Source organism: Bos taurus, chromosome 26 (genome assembly GCF_002263795.3).
Source record: "Bos taurus isolate L1 Dominette 01449 registration number 42190680 breed Hereford chromosome 26, ARS-UCD2.0, whole genome shotgun sequence".
In the NCBI taxonomy this organism is placed as follows: Eukaryota; Metazoa; Chordata; class Mammalia; order Artiodactyla; family Bovidae; genus Bos; species Bos taurus.
The window spans coordinates 42,241,561-42,262,078 of record NC_037353.1 but is presented as its reverse complement, the minus strand read 5'-3'; the positions used below and the strand labels follow the sequence as shown (position 1 = coordinate 42,262,078).

At 37.1% G+C, this 20,518-nt stretch overlaps 1 protein-coding gene across 16 annotated transcripts in view; it reads right to left on the bottom strand.

Moving 5' to 3' along the window:
• Positions 1 to 737: 737 nt before the first annotated feature.
• PLEKHA1 (pleckstrin homology domain containing A1) overlaps positions 738 to 20,518 on the bottom strand; it is a 54,556-nt gene continuing 34,775 nt past the window's right edge. For 3 of the 16 annotated variants that reach the window (XM_005225801.4, XM_024985574.2, XM_024985575.2), the window contains exons 5-13: positions 19,801 to 19,898; positions 13,868 to 13,993; positions 12,542 to 12,685; positions 10,942 to 11,010; positions 8,186 to 8,250; positions 7,517 to 7,580; positions 5,766 to 5,855; positions 4,461 to 4,531; positions 738 to 3,187 (exon numbers count right to left, since the gene is read on the bottom strand). In XM_005225801.4, the coding sequence (XP_005225858.1) occupies positions 2,977 to 3,187; positions 4,461 to 4,531; positions 5,766 to 5,855; positions 7,517 to 7,580; positions 8,186 to 8,250; positions 10,942 to 11,010; positions 12,542 to 12,685; positions 13,868 to 13,993; positions 19,801 to 19,898 (938 nt within the window). In that variant the 3' untranslated portion in view covers positions 738 to 2,976. 16 annotated transcript variants of the gene reach the window in all.

The window sequence follows — 20,518 nt, the reverse complement described above, 5'->3', positions numbered from 1 at the left end:
CCCATAACAAGGAAGATTGTTATGAAATCTGGTACTAAGCTGTTACATCATTCCATTTTTATATGAACATTTTCTGCCTCACTGTTAGAACTGTTCATACAGACACAAGTATGGCTTTAACTACAAGTAAAAAGACGACTGAGAAAGGGATCTATTTTTTCCTTTTTTGTAAAAGTAACGGAAGTTTTTAGAACTTTCTCATTTTTTTAATTTAAAAACATTTAAAATACTTTTCAGAGAAAGAAATTAAGTTGCACCAGTTAATATATCCTTATCCAGTTTCATTAGATGCTGGATACACAGCAAAGGTGGCCTATTTGTTATTAGTAGCAGGTTTGCGAGAAGCAGCCTCCAGCACTTAATGGGGTGTTTTAACGAGTCGTGTCCACAGCCCACGTGTGGATCAGCACGTCCTCTGCACTCATTTGTAGTCATCTCACACCCATCTAACTAATAACCACGCAATACAAGTGCAGCCCGGATGATTCAAACGGTGCTTTGAATCCAACATTGTTGATATTGCCTTTGAGAATATGTTTTCTAATTAAGCAAAAATAAGCTCATTTTCCCCAAAACACTCATCTTTCCTTGCACAATTTCTTATCAAGTTATGCCTTTCCAAGGCTACCAACTAATTAGCCTGTTCTTAAACATGTAAATTCACGTCAATTAACCAAACATATTTTGTATTCATTTTATTTCATTGTTTACACAAGAACTGAATCAGTCCTGAGAAATAAGTTAGAATTAATTCTGAGTTTATTTTGAAGCATTACAGTGTTTAACCAGTTTGACGTATAAAGATACCATACCAGACATAAAAGTAAACATTGGGAAGCACACATACATTCCCATTCTGAGAGAAGACATGTTACATATACAGAAAAAAATGCAGCAAATATTAAGGTATTCAAAGTAATTCTTTGACAATTCGGATGTGACATATTTACAAGAAAAGTATATGTTTTAAAATAATTAAATAATTTTCATAGAATTATAAAAGTATTGAGATAAATATTAGAAGACCCTGACAATCACAAGAACATTTTCCTATGCTACTGAATGCAAGGGTAGTTCTATAAAAAGTCCCAAAATAGAGCTAATATTTTGCCACTATGAAATATATCAAATTACCAATACCAAAATATTAAAATGAACATGCAGTGTGGAAGCTGTACCAAAGAAAACAGCATCAGGCTCCTGAATATCGCCCACTGTCTGCATAAGACTTCTTAGGCGTGCTCATGAGAAAAGAGCTTTCTAAAAGAGCCGACGAAATGGATGCATCTGCAGAGAAAATAACAACTTAACACCTTTTCATTCTACCATTTTCAAATGTAGCTGCAAAAAAAGAAGAAAAATCTAAATATAAGTTTCAAAAATAATAGCTTATGAATAAAAATGTTGAGTGGTGCATTCTTTATGCATTTGGATTTTTAAACTGATGCTATGATAATTCTAGTGTAACAGATAGTAACCTCTGGACCACACTCTGATTTAAGAAATCCACTCCCACTTTCTCGCTCTCAAACAAAAAGTCTTCTGAGAAAATGAAAAGGAGAAACAGCGACATGTATGAATTCAAAACAAAACAGTACTGTAATATGGCAAAATATCATAAAAAATAGCAGCATATGAAATTCAAGACTATTTTCTTAAAGCGAATGTTTAAGACTGAACCGTAGAAACAGTACTTGGTCAAACTGGTCTGTTATTCAACACCTGAAACTAACGATGTTTTTTAGAGAGGAGCTTATGTTTTTGACATCCCCATGATTAAATGTATACTCAAATTTGTGCTTAAAACATGTATTGCACAGACAGTAGAATAACAACATTCTGGTATCTCTAACACAAAATGGTATGCTATTTAGCACATTAACTTATGCTACTAAAAATTAATTTTATCCCAATTGTTTAAAACCAATCACATAGGACTTTTACGCACATTAATCTCAAAACATTCCTAAACAAGATGAACACTTGAATACAGGTTACTAGTGACAAAAAGCAGAGGCTACAACCACATGACTGAGGGCAGTATCTTTACATATAAACGAGGTCTTCCACTGATTCAAATATAGAAGAACTATTTACAACATTTTGACAAGAAAATCAGGCCTCCAAGAAATTTCATACCAAATAATTTTCACTGAATAAAAAGCAATGACTGTGCTGCACATCTTGACTAAGATTTTACAAACAAATGTCCAAGATCTACCTATCTGAATTCTAACTCTCCCCTTTTCTCCAACAGTACAACCCACAACCCTCACTAACAGTTCAATAATACCCTCTCTATGCAAAATGCACTGCTCACCTTGAGATCCAGAGCAACAAAAATGGTTATCGTTTCAAAACTGTCCACACTGTAGTATAAATTTTACAGCACCACAGACATCACGAGTTTAGACATCTTTGTCTGGCAATATTTCAGTCAATAATATTAACCAGTAAGAATGTGTAGAGACTGAACATCTAATAGGAAGTCACAGTAGCATTTTTAAAACAACCAAAGTAATTATAAGCATTTTTCATGTTTTAAATTGTGAAGCGGCTAAACTGTCAAATTCACTAGGAAAAAGTGTCTCTCTCACACACACACACACACTGTTATCATCCCAATGAGAACAAAGCTTCAGACAGTTGATACTAACAGGGCATTTTTCTTTCTTTTTCTTTCTTTTAAAGAAATTACATTTAGTTTGGCCACTTGCTAGCTTCCTGGCTTACCAGCTTATAAAGAAGACAGCGACGAGGCAGGATATTCTACGCATTAAAACCCACTTCCCCTTTATCATCTTTGGCGAGAAGCCTTGTGAAAAGGACACTGAGGGCTGATGAGGCGGGTCAGGCTCCACGAGCTTCCACCTCACACGTCACTGACCGGAAGGCTTGCGTCATCCAAGTCCACGGGGTCACAATCTTGTTCCTGAGGGCCATTTTTACTTCGAGGTTTTAGCAGAGCTTGTTCGGTCACTTTGGAAGCTGGTTCTCTTGGAGAGACAGTCTGGACCTTGAAGTTCCCTGGCTTGACCTTGGCAAGAGATTCATAAAATCCTCGCTTCTCCATGGGAAAGCTTGAGACCAAAGAGTTGCTGCGAGAGGCTGTGGAATGTGGGGTGGCTGCTGCGGCACTGGCAGAGAGGAGAGCGTGTTTGGGCTCGGAAGGACTGTTGGAATGCTCCTGCAAAGAGGAGTGGTGGTCAGACACAGGCAATCAATAACGACAGGGTTAGTAACTCAGTGTGAGACTTTATTCTCTGAAAAACAAACAGAACAAGACACACACAGAGCAGAAGCATGAGCCGTGCAGCATACGTGTGCAAGTTCTTTCCCAAAGCAGTGCATTTTTAGGGGTGAGTTTAGAGCGATGACAGCCAACAACCATTTCCACTGAGAAACCAGTTCTGTCACCAAAGTCCAATCTGGCAGCTTTGACACTTCAAAGGCTCAGTCAGCCTAGACTGGAATGCAGTGTACCAACTGCAACTGAACTGTGTTTAACAGGGGGCCTATCAGCTTTACCATTTTTACTTAAGAGTTTATTCTCAATAAACAGTAGGAATTATCCCATATGTTTTAGAAAGATTAAACAATGAAAATGTAGAATATAAAAATAAAAGGCAATTATTTCTTTAATAAGCAGAATTAAACATTTTTCAAACCCATTATTTTATCTGGTAGCCTCATAAACTTAGTTTTTGCTTCCCTGATATCATAGTCCTTTTGCTTCTTATTTAACTGCATTTATTTATTTTTGCATATGGCACACATTCACATGGCTTGACATTTTAAAGAGAGCAAAGGGTACATACTTAAGCATTTATTAAAACTGTTATAAGATAATTTGAGTTGTGAGTATTCAACACGCTTCTGACTAAATCAAATCTGAAGTTAACCTTAAATATGACCATTCCAAATGCACTGCCATATAGTTCCTACTTCATTGTGTTCATTTGTGACATTGGTGGCTTTGAAAAAAAAAGGGCTATAAACAAACCACCAAAACACTACAGATTCCCATTACATGGCTAAATTTCACCTAAGAGCTAATAAGCCATGCAAACTATAGTAATATAGAGTTTATCCAATGCATGTGCACCTGTGAGTTTGTACATATTACCACAAAGGTGCATGTCAAGTGGTGTAGTATAAAAAAGTTCCCAAATACATGAAATACAGAAATCAAAATTCTTGTGGCAACTCAGGAAATTAAGCTTTAGAAAATAGACAGGACTTTTTAAATTAGTAAAGTTCTATTTTTTTTCCATTATTTTTTTAATAGACATATTCAACCTGATAACTATAGTGAAATAGTTTGCGTTAGTGTTGACAAAGTCAGTTACGATAACTGCAGAAGGCAGTTTGGTTAACTCAACTTTCTAGAATCAGTTGTGAGTAGTGAGTAAGTCCGGGCCCTCTAGTAAGAAGGCATGTGTGCGTGAGAGCCCACATACGTGCTGCATTCCCCAGTTCTTGACGTATACCTCTGTATACAAGGGTTCGACAGCCTTCTGGCCTGCCGCATCTGGAACACAGTGCAAAGCTAAGATTAGAGTTAACCTATCCTGGGAAGGGGAGGAAAAGAGACAGTTCTGCTGACAGAGACAGAGAGTCCACTTTGCCCCCACCACAAAGCACAAAACACAAACACCCTTCTCCAGCTTTTCCTCTTCCCAACAGATATTGTTTTTGCAGAGAGTCTCATACTTGACCGCTGAAAAGGTCACATAAAACACAGGTGGTTACAAAATTAACACCTCTAAAAATAATTTCTGAGCTATTCCAAAAAGGATATAAGAATAACTTTAAAAGTGAGAAAAGATGGGTTTTTTTAATATTTACTGACCTAGAGTCATTTCTAACAAGAAAAGATTAAAAGACAGTATTACTGCAATACTAGCACTGCAGGAAAATACTAGAAGTGCAGAATATCAGCACTGACAATGAGTCCCAGTAATAAAGGCTATCATGCTGTGTATTAGTGTTAGACTGCCTTCTGTAGACAAACATACTGCATTTTAAGATGCTTGCAAGTTTTTCATTCCTTAGTAGATTTGTATTTTCAGACCACAGATCAGTGACCAAAGTATCCTAAAGCTAAATCTTATTCTTATGATGTACATGTTAAGTTAAAAAGTAAAAACATATTCCTTACTGAGAATGTTTAGCTGGTTTAATCTACTATACTGCCACAAAGATAATTAACATAGTGAAAAGAAGCCTTTTAAATTAACCAAGTAAAAAATGAGAATGAAATGCAAAGAGAACATTATATTTAAGGTTCAAGCTGCTCAACTGTCTTATGGCGCTATTAAGGCAAAAAACCTAAACTGAAATTACAGGAAGTTAAAAAGGAAACTGAGAAAACTTCACAAAATTGTGTAATGCTACAACTAAAGGTGCCTTAAATGATTAGGTCAAATACCACACTAAGACTTGGTAAAATTATACCAAATCTGGACTTACTGACAAGTAAGAACTCCTAAAACAAAACAAGGAAACGTTCATTCTTTAGTTGCCCTGTTTGTGCATTTAAGACAATACAATGCACAGAAAAGTTATGTATACATAACACTATAGGAAGCATTAAATTAGAAATGCATTATTTTTTTTTTTGCAAGTCCAATCGGTATGAAAGTCAACATGCAGATAAATCTCAAAACAGAAAGAAATCAAAAGGATTAGGGGGAGAGGAAGAAAAATAACTTGACAGGATTGGGGATCCAAGGGAGTATCACCCCAGAGAACAGGAAACATACAGAAGACGCTGATCTGCCGGGTCCCCGCTGAGCTACAATGGCACCCGAGACTGCTTTAATCCAACTGTGCATCTCTTCAGGGCTATCAGCCTAAGGGGAAGGAAGCATTCATTCAAGTTTTCCTCAAAATCAGCTCTTGTGTCTATAAATCCAATGTGTTCATCTTGGTAATTAACCATCAACAAAAAAATCAGCCTAAGGCAATGGTTTCTAAGAAATTTTAGAAATCGCTTTTTTGAACCAGGTTTTGCCGGGTAAATTATAACACACAGAAGTAAGTTGGGCACTTAATGTTCTAAGATGAGACATGTCAAAAAGTGTCAACATGAACAGTTTTGGAGAGAAAACAAGAGGAGGAAGTCAAAGACCTTCTCATTTTGCTCTCCAATCATTGTACTTGTCTGAATTTTCAAGATGGATTATTTATGTAATTGTGCAGTAAAAAAAACAAAAACCACTGTGACATCATTTTATGTTATTTTTCTAAAAACAATTTCTAATTGTACCCTAAAACCCTAAAAGCGGTATCGGCAGTCCTATGCCAAAGCAGGCTCTTCCTTGATAGGACTGTGGCTTCCAATGTGCATTAGAAGCCTTCCGATGACTTCAATTAAACAAGGCCCTCAGAGGGGTGGCGAGGTAGGGCCCCTTCTCGATTAAGTTTAAAAATTCTAAAGACACAAGTAATATTTTTGAACCAATGATAATAACAAAGAGATTTTAAAAGGGAAAAATTCAAAGCAGGCAGAGGTAGAGTATACTTTCGTTCACTACAAACAAGAGCACCAGTCTAGAAATCAGTTGGGTAAAAGACAGGTTTAAAAAAGCTCGTGCTCTAATAGTGACTCCTGATCTAGAAACTGATCAGAAGGAAGTAAGAAATCCAGACAAGTTTATTCACAAAATGTTCACTAACACTTTATACCATAGTAAATGTACAAAAACTATGTTAATGAATGATCAGTAACAGTACAGAAATAGTTTAATGGTAAAACACTCATATGAGAGAGCATAGTTCTAAAAGGCTTTCAGAGAATTCTTAATGACGTGGGAAAAAGTGACCATAATATAGTAAATAAATAGGATATAACACTATATTTCATATGATCCCACTTGGTATAAAAAGATATAGCCTAATAAGAACAAACAAAAAAAAGAACAGCTGCCTGAATGTAGAATTCTATGTTTTATAAAGTACCTTTCTCTTCATATTTCTGTATTTTTCTATATTTTCTGCAAAAAGCATATGTAATAACTTTTAAAAACAAAACTAAATGTTCTTATAAAAAAAACTTTTAAGTAAATCAATGTGTTAAATAAAAAGCATATTTTAAACTTAAACATAGGATACCTATCCACCATTAGTGAAATAAGATCTACTATTTACTTTTATTACGGATATTTGAGTCCCTTTTTTAAGAAAATTACCAAAAAAGTGATATAATTGAAATTCCAAAATATGTGCAAATATAATCCAAATTGAAAATACAGACAGCATATAAATAGCACATTTCCCTTCCTCCATATAAAACTTAATTCTATTCAATTAACTTACAGCGAAGAATATCTCTTTGCTGAACATATGATCTACCAATAACCTTAGATACAGCATCATTTTTATTAAGTTGGCAATTACATTTGTCATATTTTTCCTTACTTCTATGAGAAACACGTTTATTTATGTTATTTTCACCTCTAAAATTATTAATTCCTTGTTAGGAGGATCTATAATCTCGAAAGAAGTATCCTACCTGCACATAGAAAGTTCGAGATGATGTTACAATTTCAAAGAGGTTGTCTCTCATCATTATGTCACTGTTAACAAAACAAATTTTCCAATTGTACTCAAGAAGCAATTATTTGATAGTTTTCTTTTCACTTATTTACCCAGTACCAAATATGTGTTAATAAATATTAAAGGTAAAATATTAATTTACTTAAAAAATACCAAATTATCATTTTTCAATTTATTCTTGCATTGAATTCTATACATTTTATACAGTTACATGTATTTTTAGAAAAGTGCAAAAACAACTTTAAAATCCAAAGTTTTCAACTGTGAAGAAAGAGTGTGCTCAAAGAAACAGTGGTACAGTTAACATACTTTCTTATTAAAGCTCTATTTTGCAGCAACCTTGAAATATTAAAATTATTAATACATCCATCTGTCAAGTATGACAGAAGTTGTTCATATTAAATTCTGTCCTTTCCATTAATAAGCTTAAGAATTGTTCCCTAATTTGTAGTTTTCAAACAAACAAAAAAATCTCAATATTTAATCTGAAGGCTTTGAAAGTTTTAGCAAAACTCACTGGCAGTAATATAGGAAAACATCATCTGAAAGTGCATCGATTAAGCTGAGGAACTATATACTGTGGGCTAATAGTTGTGTTAGGCACCAAGTCTGAGGGGGTGCTTACCTTTGCTTACATTCCTGGACTTTATGAACCTCCTTAAGTGGTATTACGCGGAGAGGTTCCTTTTCCTATCGTAAAAAGGGCAGATAAACAGACATACATTTTTAAAATCTCTCTGATCATTAGTTGTCTTATTTGGAGATCTACTGTGAAAATCATGCTTCCTTCCTGACGCACATCTAAGACATAAATCTACCTTCTTGAACCATCTAGCATTAGAAGGGCTCAAGTATTATAACTGTATACACACTGTGGTTTGAAACAAGGGAACTGACATATAACCCATGTTCACACTACTGATGTCCTGAACGATACTGTAAGCTTATTAAAAGCCAACAACCATCCATCTTTTCCTCGATGAACCGCTATGGACCCAGCGAGTATTTCCTCTTTTTTTTTTCATATAGAAGGGACCAGAGTAGTAAATAGCCAGCTTCTCCGAGTTAAATTTGTCATTTTAAAAAACAGAGTTTATTAAACATGTACTGCTGCCACTGCTGCTGCTGCTGCTAAGTCGCTTCAGCCGTGTCTGACCCTGTGCGACCCCATAGACAGCAGCCCACCAGGCTCCCCCGTCCCTGGGATTCTCCAGGCAAGAACACTGGAGTGGGTTGCCATTTCCTTCTCCAAAACATGTACTAAGTGGAGACATTACTTTGCCAACAAAGGTCCGTCTAGTCAAGGCTATGGTTTTTCCTGCGGTCATGTATGGATGTGAGAGTTGGACTGTGAAGAAAGCTGAGCACCGAAGAATTGATGCTTTTGAACTGTGGTGTTGGAGAAGACTCTTGAGAGTCCCTTGGACTGCAAGGAGATCCAACCAGTCCATTCTGAAGGAGATCAGTCCTGGGTGTTCTTTGGAAGGAATGATGCTAAAGCTGAAACTCCAGTACTTTGGCCACCTCATGCGAAGAGTTGACTCATTGGAAAAGACTCTGATGCTGGGAGGGACTGGGGGCAGAAGGAGAAGGGGACAACAGAGGACGAGATGGCTGGATGGTATCACCGACTCGATGGACATGAGTTTGAGTGAACTCTGGGAGATGGTGATGGACAGGGAGGCCTGGCGTTCCGCAATTCATGGGGTCACAAAGAGTCGGACACAACTGAGCGACTGAACTGAACTGAAGTGGCAGGACATGTGCTAGGTTTTAAATGTGTCACTTTCCACAATTCTAGAATACATGCACTATTGTTCACCTGAGCAAACAGGATTAGACATACTAATTACCTCAACTAAGGCTACAAAACCAGATACAAGATTCAAGTATGACATAACCAGTTCCTAGTTGGCACAGTATTCACAGTAAACATTTCATGAAATACTATATACTGTATTTCACTGAAAATGACACACCACTGAGTTTAAGACATACCATTATTCTATGCAGCACTAAGAAAATCATCAAACCAAGCACAAGTGCAGCTTCTGAGACACCAAGGCTGGTACTTTTTGAACCAAGTAGCTACTGCTTCCAGCTAAGGCTCTTAGATTTTGAAGTCTAAGAAAGGGTCCCAAGCTAAAATGGCTATTCCTGTTATGCTATGCCATTTTTCAATTCATTCAAAAATACTTGTTGATTATTTTCTAAGTACCAGGCGCTGTGTTGATAAAAGGGTCCAAAAGAGAATCTTTGCTCTCAAGAAGCTCGTGCAGTTAACTGGTAAAGACAAATACGTACACAGTAACAAACCATAGTGGGAAGTGTTATGACCGAGGTGGGTATCGGGTAACACATGTGTAAAGGAAAGGCATACAAGTTTTCCAGAAGAACAGACACCTGAGATGAATTTTAAAACATGCCCTTCCTATTCTCCAGTGCTCTGCTGTCCAAGAGGAGTCACTAGCTCTGCCTAACCATTTGAATTAAAATATTAAATATGACCAGTTTTAACTTTAAAATTAAATACAGTCAGGATCATCAGTCACAGTGGCCATATTTCCAGCTGTATTTTACAGCCACAGGTGCCACTAGATCTGGCCAAGGCAGATAACAGAACATCTCTATTAGTGCAAAGTCCACCTGGGCAGTGCTGCTCTGTCCCGTCATCAAGGCATATGGTTCCTCTGTCAAATGTCCATCAGAGAAGAAGTAGAACTGCGCTCAATTCACCCAACAATCTACTGCAGAACACAGGTCACGTGACAAGAGTATTTTAAATAAGGATGCTACTCAAACAAGTGAAAGAGGGAACTTCAGTCTTTGATTCTACCTTCAGATGGGACGAAAACATCTTATGTGAAGAAACAAAAAAGTCAACCTGAAATAGGAAGAGAAAATGCCAAGGGAGGGCAGGGAAGAGAAGGCAGAAATACAGAGGGTCAAATGTGGACTTTCTCCCATTTCCTCCACAGCCCCTGTAGAGGAAATGTGTAGACTGAGGGGTTCTGATGTTTTTAATTCTTTCCGAGTAGAATGCCTTTGAAGGTACACTCTTTTTACCTAAGATGTATTGAACGAAAATACTGTTAACCAAAAGCATCACAACAAAATACACTGAATATATCTTTGCCGTCATCAAGGCATATGGTTCCTCTGTCAAATGTCCATCAGAGAAGAGGTAGAACTGCGCTCAGTTTATCCAACAATCTACTGCAGAACACAGGTACTTGATAATACAAAATACACTGTATATATCTCCAAAAACCAGAATTTAATTATTTTAAAAATAGAAAACAGGACAAGAAACTATATAATTACCACAGTGTAACACTTCTAAAACCTTTTTAAAGCAACATTTATGACAAAGCAACATACCAGTTCAGATTTGAAGTAGCCTATTGTGTTTTCATCCAATTGAAAATATCTTCTCTTCCAGTTTTTCATCTACCAGAGATGAACACAGACATGAGACTTCTGTTTCTAAGATGTCAAATGTTAATAACCACTTAATTCTTCTGATATGAACCCACAATCAGAAATGTCAAGCACCGGAAAACCTCACCACCCTCCCTTAGAAGAGGAGATACAGGAAATTTCATCTCTTTTGCTACTCAGGCCTTGAACTTCTAATTCAACTTTGGTGCTTGGCTTTTAGCTCTTATTATATGATTTTATAATATAGTCTTATATTTTTGATGCTCTGAAAGTTAAAAAAAAAAAACAAAACAAAGAAAGCACTTCCCTATGCCCTGCATCCCCCACAAAGTAAAGACTGTTAAGAGTTCAACAAGCAAGCACAGGAAATGTTATTAAACTATATCAAGCTTCTTCATCTATAACATGCATGAATCCTCAACAGGAACTTTATAATACTAACTAGTAAAGTAACATGTTTAATAAAGTGAACCTACTCTGTATAAACATTTTTTGTCAATGAAATAATAGTTTTTGTGAAAGCACTTCAGATTTTCTAAGGGTCAGTATTTTGGATTTAAGAGTGCAACAGAAAGGAATGTCTCAAGAGCCCTAATTAACACACAGCCTGATGAGAATTCTGATTTGATCTACAGACATGCAAGAACGAAAAACCTTCAGCTTTCACCTTCATTTCCTGTAGCCTAAAGAGGGTCAAACAATTAGGAGTGAAAGAACTTGCCTTGGTTGGCCTGAGCTCATCAGAGCTGCCAGAAGTTACTATATAAGATCAAGCAGAATTGCCAGTAGATATTTAAGTAAAAAAATTTTTTAACTTTATTTCTAAACTTTGAAGTTTATTTTCTCATGAAAATCTATAGATTTAGTTCATATTTTAGAAAGGGAATTTGGAACTGTAATAATACTGGTGAATGTACTTGCTCTTTCCACAGTTTCTTATCATCGATTTGTTATCTGGGCCAACCAGCTATTACTAATGGCCAGGTGCTATGCTGTGACCTCTCTCAACTGCATCTTTCAAAAAACCTTCTGGATGGTAGGCTTTATAATATGATTTTCTACATACACACACACCGAAAAAAAAAAAAAAAAAAAACTGAGAGCCTGAGATGTTAAGTCAGTAACCCAAGGTCTCAGCATTTTCAACTCGGGTCAGCCCAACCCTGCACCAAATAAGTGATCCACACCCCACCCTCCTTGCCCTCCTTTTCTGCCATCTCCCTACTAGAGTTCCCTTTCCCTGACCCACTCCCAAGGGGGTAAAAAAAATCAACAGAAACCCTTCCTGGAATAAATTTAAATTGTTAGGAAAGTTCGCTTAAAATTGCAGGTTAGTTGTAATGGGCATTAACTTACCTAGCCGCCTACGGACCAAGAAAATAATAGCACTGAGTTTTGAACACAATAACCCCTATGCCCTCTCCTGACTCCTGGTCAGCAAGCTGGTCTTTCACAAAACAAAGCAAACCATGTGTATCTTGACAGTTTGCTAATGCATACTCATTTTTCATTATTTCACATACTGTGTTAAACTACTCACCACTGCTCCTTGTTTTACACAATACCCAGCTTTGATAACTGCACTATCTGAAGGTGGTTTAGGAGTGAAGTAAGGAAGATGGCTTTGTGACCGCTTCAAATTATTTCTGTCAATAGCTTCACCACATTCATTTACTTCTTCTTTCTAAAATGAAGCAAAATAAAGTCTTTTCTTGCTTGTTTAGCTTAAAAGCATGCTTGCAATTCATGCTGTTATCCCAGCAATCTTAAAATCCATTAGTGAGGAAAACAGATCTTCAAGTATTTTCTAATTAATTTGAGATACTTAATCATAACTTTTAACAACACTGATTAAAACCCAGATTTCTATCTCTCTTTTTCTGCAAAAGTCTTGCCACCAGCACTTTTTTTTTTTTTTTGGTAGGGGATGCTGGGGTTTAACTTTCTAATTTGAAATAATTATAAATATTCACAGGAAGTTGTAAAAACACAATGTACAGGAGGTCTTACGTGCCCTTCAACCAGTTTCTCCAAACAGGGAAAACTATTCTATGGCACATTATCAAAACAGACACTGAAACACGTCACAGACCTTGTCCACATTTCCCCAGTTTCACACGCCTGTCTCTGTGCATGCATCATTCTATGCAGTTTTATTACCATATCTGTGATCCCGCCACCACCACAGCACAGAAGTGTCCACCACCACAAGGCTCCCTCAGGCTGCCCCTTTAGAGCCTCCATCCCCAACTGCTTGGCCCCCACTAATTTGTTTTCCATCCTTATTATTATGACATTTAGAGAATTTAATACAAATGGAATCATACAGTACGTGGGCTTTTGAGACTGGCATTTGCCACTCTGTATTATTCTCCTGGGAATTCATTCAGGATGGTCCTTGTACTACCAATTGTTCGACCCTTCTCACTGAGAGCAGTAATGTCACGGTTTGGACGTCCCATTGGCTAAATCACCCATAAAGGGCACTTGGGTTACTACCACGTTTGGGTGATTAGGAATAAAGCTACCACATAGTCATGATAAACAATGTGAAATAATTTTTGGTGACTTAGAAAATATTTCAGACCTAAGGAAAAAAAGCAGTTTACAAAGTATTTCCATGTCTAGGGGGTAAAAGGGCCTGGAAGAAAGACTCAGAAGAAAACATGTAAAGTGTTAAATGTTGTTTACCTAATGCTTTCCAGATTTTTTACAATAAAAACATACTTTTGAAATAAGTATAAAAGTTTTATGTTTTAGTGACTGCATTTATTCAATAAAGATGTACCATTTGACTTTTGATAACAATACAAAAATCAATATGCAGTAGCTAAACCATCACACAATAGAAGAACTGACTTCTTACCTGAGTTGGGGTAATGATGGGCACACCACCAACAATGTCAGTTCTGTAAGAGACCTGCTTCTTTCCACATTCGCCTTGGCGACTTGGGTTATCAGGATGAGGCTGTGAGTCTAATGGCTTTGGGACCTAAAACAGTAACTTGATGAATCATTTTGCAACAAGCATTATCTGACATCCTCTTTTATCACAGAATTTCCAACCAATCATAAGTCTATATATAACTGGTATATATAAAAATTATTTTATATATATATATATAAAACCCTTTAAGTTTTCATACTGGTTTTTCTTTTACAGTATTTATGACACAGCCATCATTTACCGTGTGCTTCCTTGGGCAGGTACTATCTCATATATTTTCCCTTTTAATCCTCCTGTCAATCCTATGCATAGGAGGAGCATCACCACAGCTGTAAGAAAACAGGCTCAAGAGGCACCAGGGAATGTAACTCTTGATCTTGGCTGGTCCACGTTCTAGCTCAGTTCGTATAACTCTCTTTCTCATTTAACCACTATAACGACATCCCCATTTTATCAGAGCACTTGAGAATGGGTCACAGCTCTGTGCTGTTACCCTTCCCATCCCTCCAGTCCTGCCCGACTGTGCAACATCCCAAGGACAGGGGATCCCGTCTCTTCAGATGTCCCCCTAATGGCTTTCTCCCCAGGCCTTAGGCCAACCCTCCACCCTCTCATCCATAATTAAACTATAATACCAGTCGTGGGCAGAAACAAAAGAATGAAGGGAATAAGAAGGACAGGGAAGAGAAATGAATTCTGGAGGGGGAAGTTTCCTAAATTCTTCTAAGAGATTTTATCTAAGAGGTTGCACGTTTTGGAGAGCTTTTTAAAGACAATATGACTACAGACAGAATTTTACTTGCCAAGATTCGCAAAAATACTTAAGAGTGAAAGGGCTATATAAAGTTCACTATACCCAGAAACAATCTGCTAAAGAAGTCCCAGTGTTTTCTAGTGAAGAGCATCATCTACTTCAATTATTCTGACAGAGAAAATGTGGCCATGTTAGCCATAAGAACAGAAAAATGTACTAAAAGAATTTGAAACCAGAGAAAGAATTAGCTCTCCAACATTTGTATTAGCTGCAATGTGCTGCTGAAAGGTGACCCATACGAAAAGTGGCTACTCCCTATTTCAAGAAGTTGAGGGTTTAGTCATATGTGAGAATTTCCTAAGAAAATACCTCTAATATCTCCTTAAAAATATACTAAAATTTACTTTTTTTTTTCATTTTTCTTCTAGAAATGATAGTATATTAAAAAACCCTTGCCTATACCGTTAAACCCACCGCTTCTCATTTATCCTTATAACAGAATGCTAAGTACAGCCTAAGTCCAATGTTAATAGCTCAACAATTGACTTAGAATTGCATTTTACAATCAAAATTATCTAAATTGCAAACATTTCTAAGAGCAAGAAAAATATAAGCAGAATACTCATGAATATAGTTAACTCCCTTAAAAATTCTGAATGGAAAGTGAGCTCTCAAGGCAGTCATTAAAATAAACACATTTTCAGAATCAAAAAAAACCAGTCAGGCAACTTGTAATAAGAATCAGAAAAGTGACCTCACTAGACAGATGGGAAATGTCAGACACTGAACATGCTTGGTTTCACTGCCGATTGCTTATCCACTCTTCCCTGCTTCCCATCCCTGATTGTTGTGATGGTTTTTCTGTGAGAGATCTGCATGTATTTTTGGCAAGCATCTGCACATGATCCTAATGATAGGAAATTCTAACAGCAGAAAAAGAAAAGGTAAAAGTGACTACAGAAGAGATGAACAAAATGGCAAGCCTAAAGACTGAAACCTAAAACATTCAAGAACAAACTCCTGGATGTTAGGAGCTTTCTGAGGGCTCTACCTACAGGCTGAAAAACACAAGTATAAAGCCTTACACTTTGGATTACATATATACACCATCTTGGTAAGACAGAAGTTCTGTATTCAGGTTATTCTATCTACTCCCAGTTGCCAATTAAAATGGAAAAAAAAAAAAAAAAAGTGTGGAAGTTGGGCCATAATTTCAAAACACTTGTTTTTAGATTAAAATCAAATACTGATTTTTTAAATCAAAACCTACAGTGGGAAAGACACTATTTTAAAAAATAGTAGGTTTATTTAGGAATATGCCATATGCATCTTGGATATTCCTTAATAATCAACAGGGGACCAGACCCCATCATATTTATAGTTATCAATATAAATAGTTGAAAGTGTACTTTGAAAGTTGACTTTCCAAATTCTAGTCATCAATACTTCCTTCAAGGTTGGTTCCTCTCAGTTCAGTTCAGTCGCTCAGTCATGCCCAACTCTTTGCGACCCTACGGACTGCAGCGCACCAGGCCTCCCTGTCCATCACCAACTCCCAGAGTTCACTCAAACTCAGGTCCATTGAGTTGGTGATGCCATCCAACTATCTCATCCTCTGTCATCCCCTTCTCCTCCTGCCTTCAATCTTTCCCAGCATCAGGGTTTTTTTCCAATGAGTCAGTTCTTTGCATCAGGTGGCCAAAGTATTGGAGTTTCAGCTTCAACATCAGTGCTTCCTATGAATATTCAGGACTGATTTCCTTTAGGATGGATTGGTTGGATCCCTTGCAGTCCAAGGGACTCTCAAGAGTCTTCTCCAACACCACAGTTCAAAAGCATCATTTCTTCAGCACTCAGCTTTCTTTATAGTCCAACTCTCACATCCATACATGACCACTGGAAAAACCATAGCCTTGACTAGATGGACCATTGTTGGCAAAGTAATGTCTCTGCTTTTTAATATGCTGTCTAGGTTGGTCATAACTTTTCTTTCAAGGAGCAAGCGTCTTTTAATTTCATGGCTGCAGTCACCATCTGCAGTGATTTTGGAGCCCCCCAAAATAAAGTCTGCCACTGTTTCCACTGTTTCCCCATCTATTTGCCATGAAGTGATGTAACCAGATGCCATGATCTTAGATTTCTGAATGTTGAGTTTTAAGCCAACTTTTTCACTCGTCTCTTTCACTTTCATCAAGAGGCTCTTTAGTTCTTCTTCACTTTCTGCCATGATGGTGGTGTCATCTGCATATCTGAGGTTACTGATATTTTTCCTGGCAATCTTGATTTCAGCTTGTGCTTCATCCAGCCCAGCGTTTCTCGTGATATACTCTGCATTTAAGTTAAATAAGCAGGGTGACAACATACAGCCTTGACAGACTCCTATCCTGATTTGGAAGCAGTATGTTGTTCCACGTCCAGTTCTAACTGTTGCTTCCTGACCTGCATAAAGATTTCTCAGGAGGCAGGTCAGGTGGTCTGGTAGTCCCATCTCTTTAAGAATTTTCCAGTTTGTTGTGATCCACACAGTCAAAGGCTTTGGCATAGTCAATATAGCAGATGTTTTTCTGGAACTCTCTTGCTTCTTGGTTTCTCTACTATTGCTCTTTCTCTCTTTTTTGTAAGTAAGAGGAAAATTGTTTTAATGACAGCCACCAACACACAGTCACACAGAATTCATCAAAGTGAGGAAAGCCATGAACTATGGTGCTAGAGGATGGTCCATTAAGATGGCATGGTACTATAATTAGTAAGTAGATAATCACCATTCCCTTACCCACTGTCCTCTAATCACCTCTATTCTGAAACCATATACTTCCAAAACCTAATTTTGAATTTCCAAAACTTTCAAGTTTATATATTACATTGTACTCAGCAGACTACTAAATTACACAGTTTACCAAATGTCACTTGGAGTGATTCCATAGAAAGGTAAACTACACATACATTAAAATGGAAACTTGAAATTTACAAAGAAATCTACATGTAAATTACAAGCAACTTCCATAGGGAAGTACACCAGGTTAAAGATTCTGCACTTAAATGCATATGGAATTTTAACACTGGTAAGATTTTTTTTTAAAGAACAGTGAAATAAAACATTTCTTATTAAAGCATGGGAAACTCTTTCATTGCTATCCTATGAGTTAATGTGTACCTATAGAAAACCAATTTTTACTAAGTGATACCAATTCTATACTCAATTTAACAGCTATAACCACTTTGTTGACAAGCACGGATTTCTGTATCTTAAATTTATATTTTTAAACGTGAATTATAAAAACACATATACAACAGATTCATCTTTAAACTATAAAAGTTTCAACAGCTGCAAGACCACAAAAGCTATTTAAGAGTCCACATACTTTGACACATTACCCAATTCCTTATCAGTTTCTCTTGCATTTGAGTAAGCTTAAAGTGTCACTTGTATAAGACAGTTTCATACCATTAATAAATTAGATACAGCAATTCAAAAGACCTCCCAAATGGTAAAAAGTCTGAAACCATTCAATTCACTACTTTTTCTCTTAAAGCACTAAGAAACAATGCTGCTGCTCATTGCAAATTGTTAAAAAAAGAAAAATGGATTACTTCCATGAAATTACTACATATTGTCTTTATAAAAAATTTCCCAAATAGGGAATATTTGCAAAGAGTCAAAAACAATCAGTTAAAGCCTTTTAAGAAAATGCACTTCTGAATCAGTTGAAAAAAACTGCTTTCCTGAAACTGCACAAACCTAAAATAACTTCTGCTTCATGTACAGATCAGATGCAGTGCGTGGGTGTTTTCTGTCATGTGGTAACAAGCTGTTCTGGTGCAAGACCCAAAAAAATCGACCTAACTCTGAGAACAGCTTTAGTTATATTAACTCTTTATTGTGTTATGACATAAATATGGCTTATTCATTTAAATGGAAATGAACATATGCTGACTGTCAGGGCATATGTCTTTAAAGAGTAAGTCATATTGGGTCAGTAAATAACCTCATTTTAGTAAAAACACCCTTCCATTTACACAACCTCACCCAGGACCTCCTTCCCTATCCTTCCCATATGGGCCTGCTGTGTGTGCTTCTCCACCAGTGTGTAAGAGGGGAAAGGGAAGGAGAGGCTTCATCAGGGAACAGCTCCCGTCACTTGCTCAGCAGCAGTACTAAACTCTCCCAGAAATCTGTGTTCTGCTTTAGGGTCAGAGAAGAAGGATGGAGGCTCATTCTTTCAGGAAGCAGTGAGGCACTGAGCTTCAGAGTTAAGCTGCAGAGTCAAGCAGATGGTGTGGCTCACAGCTCCACAACTTAACAGCTATCAAACCTATACATGTCACTCGATCCTTCTAAGCCTCACTTTTTCAGGTACTTTCAGGTAAAACCTTCAGTGCAAGGCCTGGCACACTACAGACAAACACCACATATTAATGTTCATCAGAAAACCAAAAAGAGAAGCCTGAGTTGGAAGCAGGAAACTGCAGCACAAGAAAATGAGTGCCCAGGAACTGGAGGGGAAAAAACAGTGTGACAAAAAGTTTCAAGCCTGAGACAAACCCCCAAGGACCACGTGGGCAGGACCGCCTGGATATTACAGTTCTTCAGATCAGTCCCTACCCCTGAAGTCATTTCTAAGCCCTTCACTATCTTGTCCTGCTCCTATCTTCAACTCCTACCTACCTACGACCAGTCCCAGTTATGGCTTAAAAGGCAGACAGAATGCCATTTCTATTCCTTGGGTAGGTGGTAAGAAGTCTTTTAATCTTCCCTGCAGGGAGAGGGGGGGAAACATATCCGAAAGGTAGAACCCTATCTGCATTTTCCCTTAGAAACTTTAGTGTAAACAGCAGTTAGAATCTACAGTAATCAGACCTTTATTTGGTATACAATGGGTTAAAAAGGCATCAATGGGCCGATTTTTAAGGGCTAATAGGTACCATGTATTAAAATAAGAAAAAGCATTCATATTATAACCTGTCTTTTAAACAAACTTTGAGGAACTCTGGGATAAACTGTTGGTAAGCTAAGGACACTCAGTAGGTATATTGCACAATCTGTAAAGATCACATGAAGATAATACATTTTTTTCACACAAAAAATACATATACTTACTGTAATTTTAATAGCTTTGTTCAACACATTCACCCATTCTACTAGGTCCTGCTGATCATTGGCTTGTAGGAAATATTTCCTCATCCCTGCATTCATAACTGTTGAGAGAAAAAACAAACTACAACAGGTGAAATTGTGTACTTATTACCTAAACTTATGTCTGCGACAGCTGAAAAACCTTGCCAGCTTCAGTACTGTGACTCTTGAATTTGACAGAATGTTAGACCATATATGATATTGCTTTCATCACTCAATAACATAGAGTATTATCAGTAAGACTCTAATTTTAATGGTCACATTTCTCACTATATGTAAAAATATCACAATATAGTTAGCCAATCCTCTAATGACGGACATTTCGGCTATTTCTGATTTTTTAAACTATGTAAAATATCCCAATGAAACATCATGTACGTACACTTCTCCACACTTTGGCTAGCATTTCTATAGGACAGATTTCTTACCATAGGCTTCAATAATAAGAAAATTCACATTTAACATTTTTACAGATATTAGTAAACTGTCTTCCCCAAAGGTTGAATCCAACCAATACTGTATCCAAAGGCCTAAATTATCTAATATTCCTCACTAGCACCTCTTTTGTTTTCAGCCCTGAGACGCTGTGACATTATTTCCTAGACTTCCTTGCCAGCCTGGGCATGTCCTGCTAATGGGTGGTACTGGTGGGAGATGAGAGGTAGGAGGAAAGTGGGGGAGG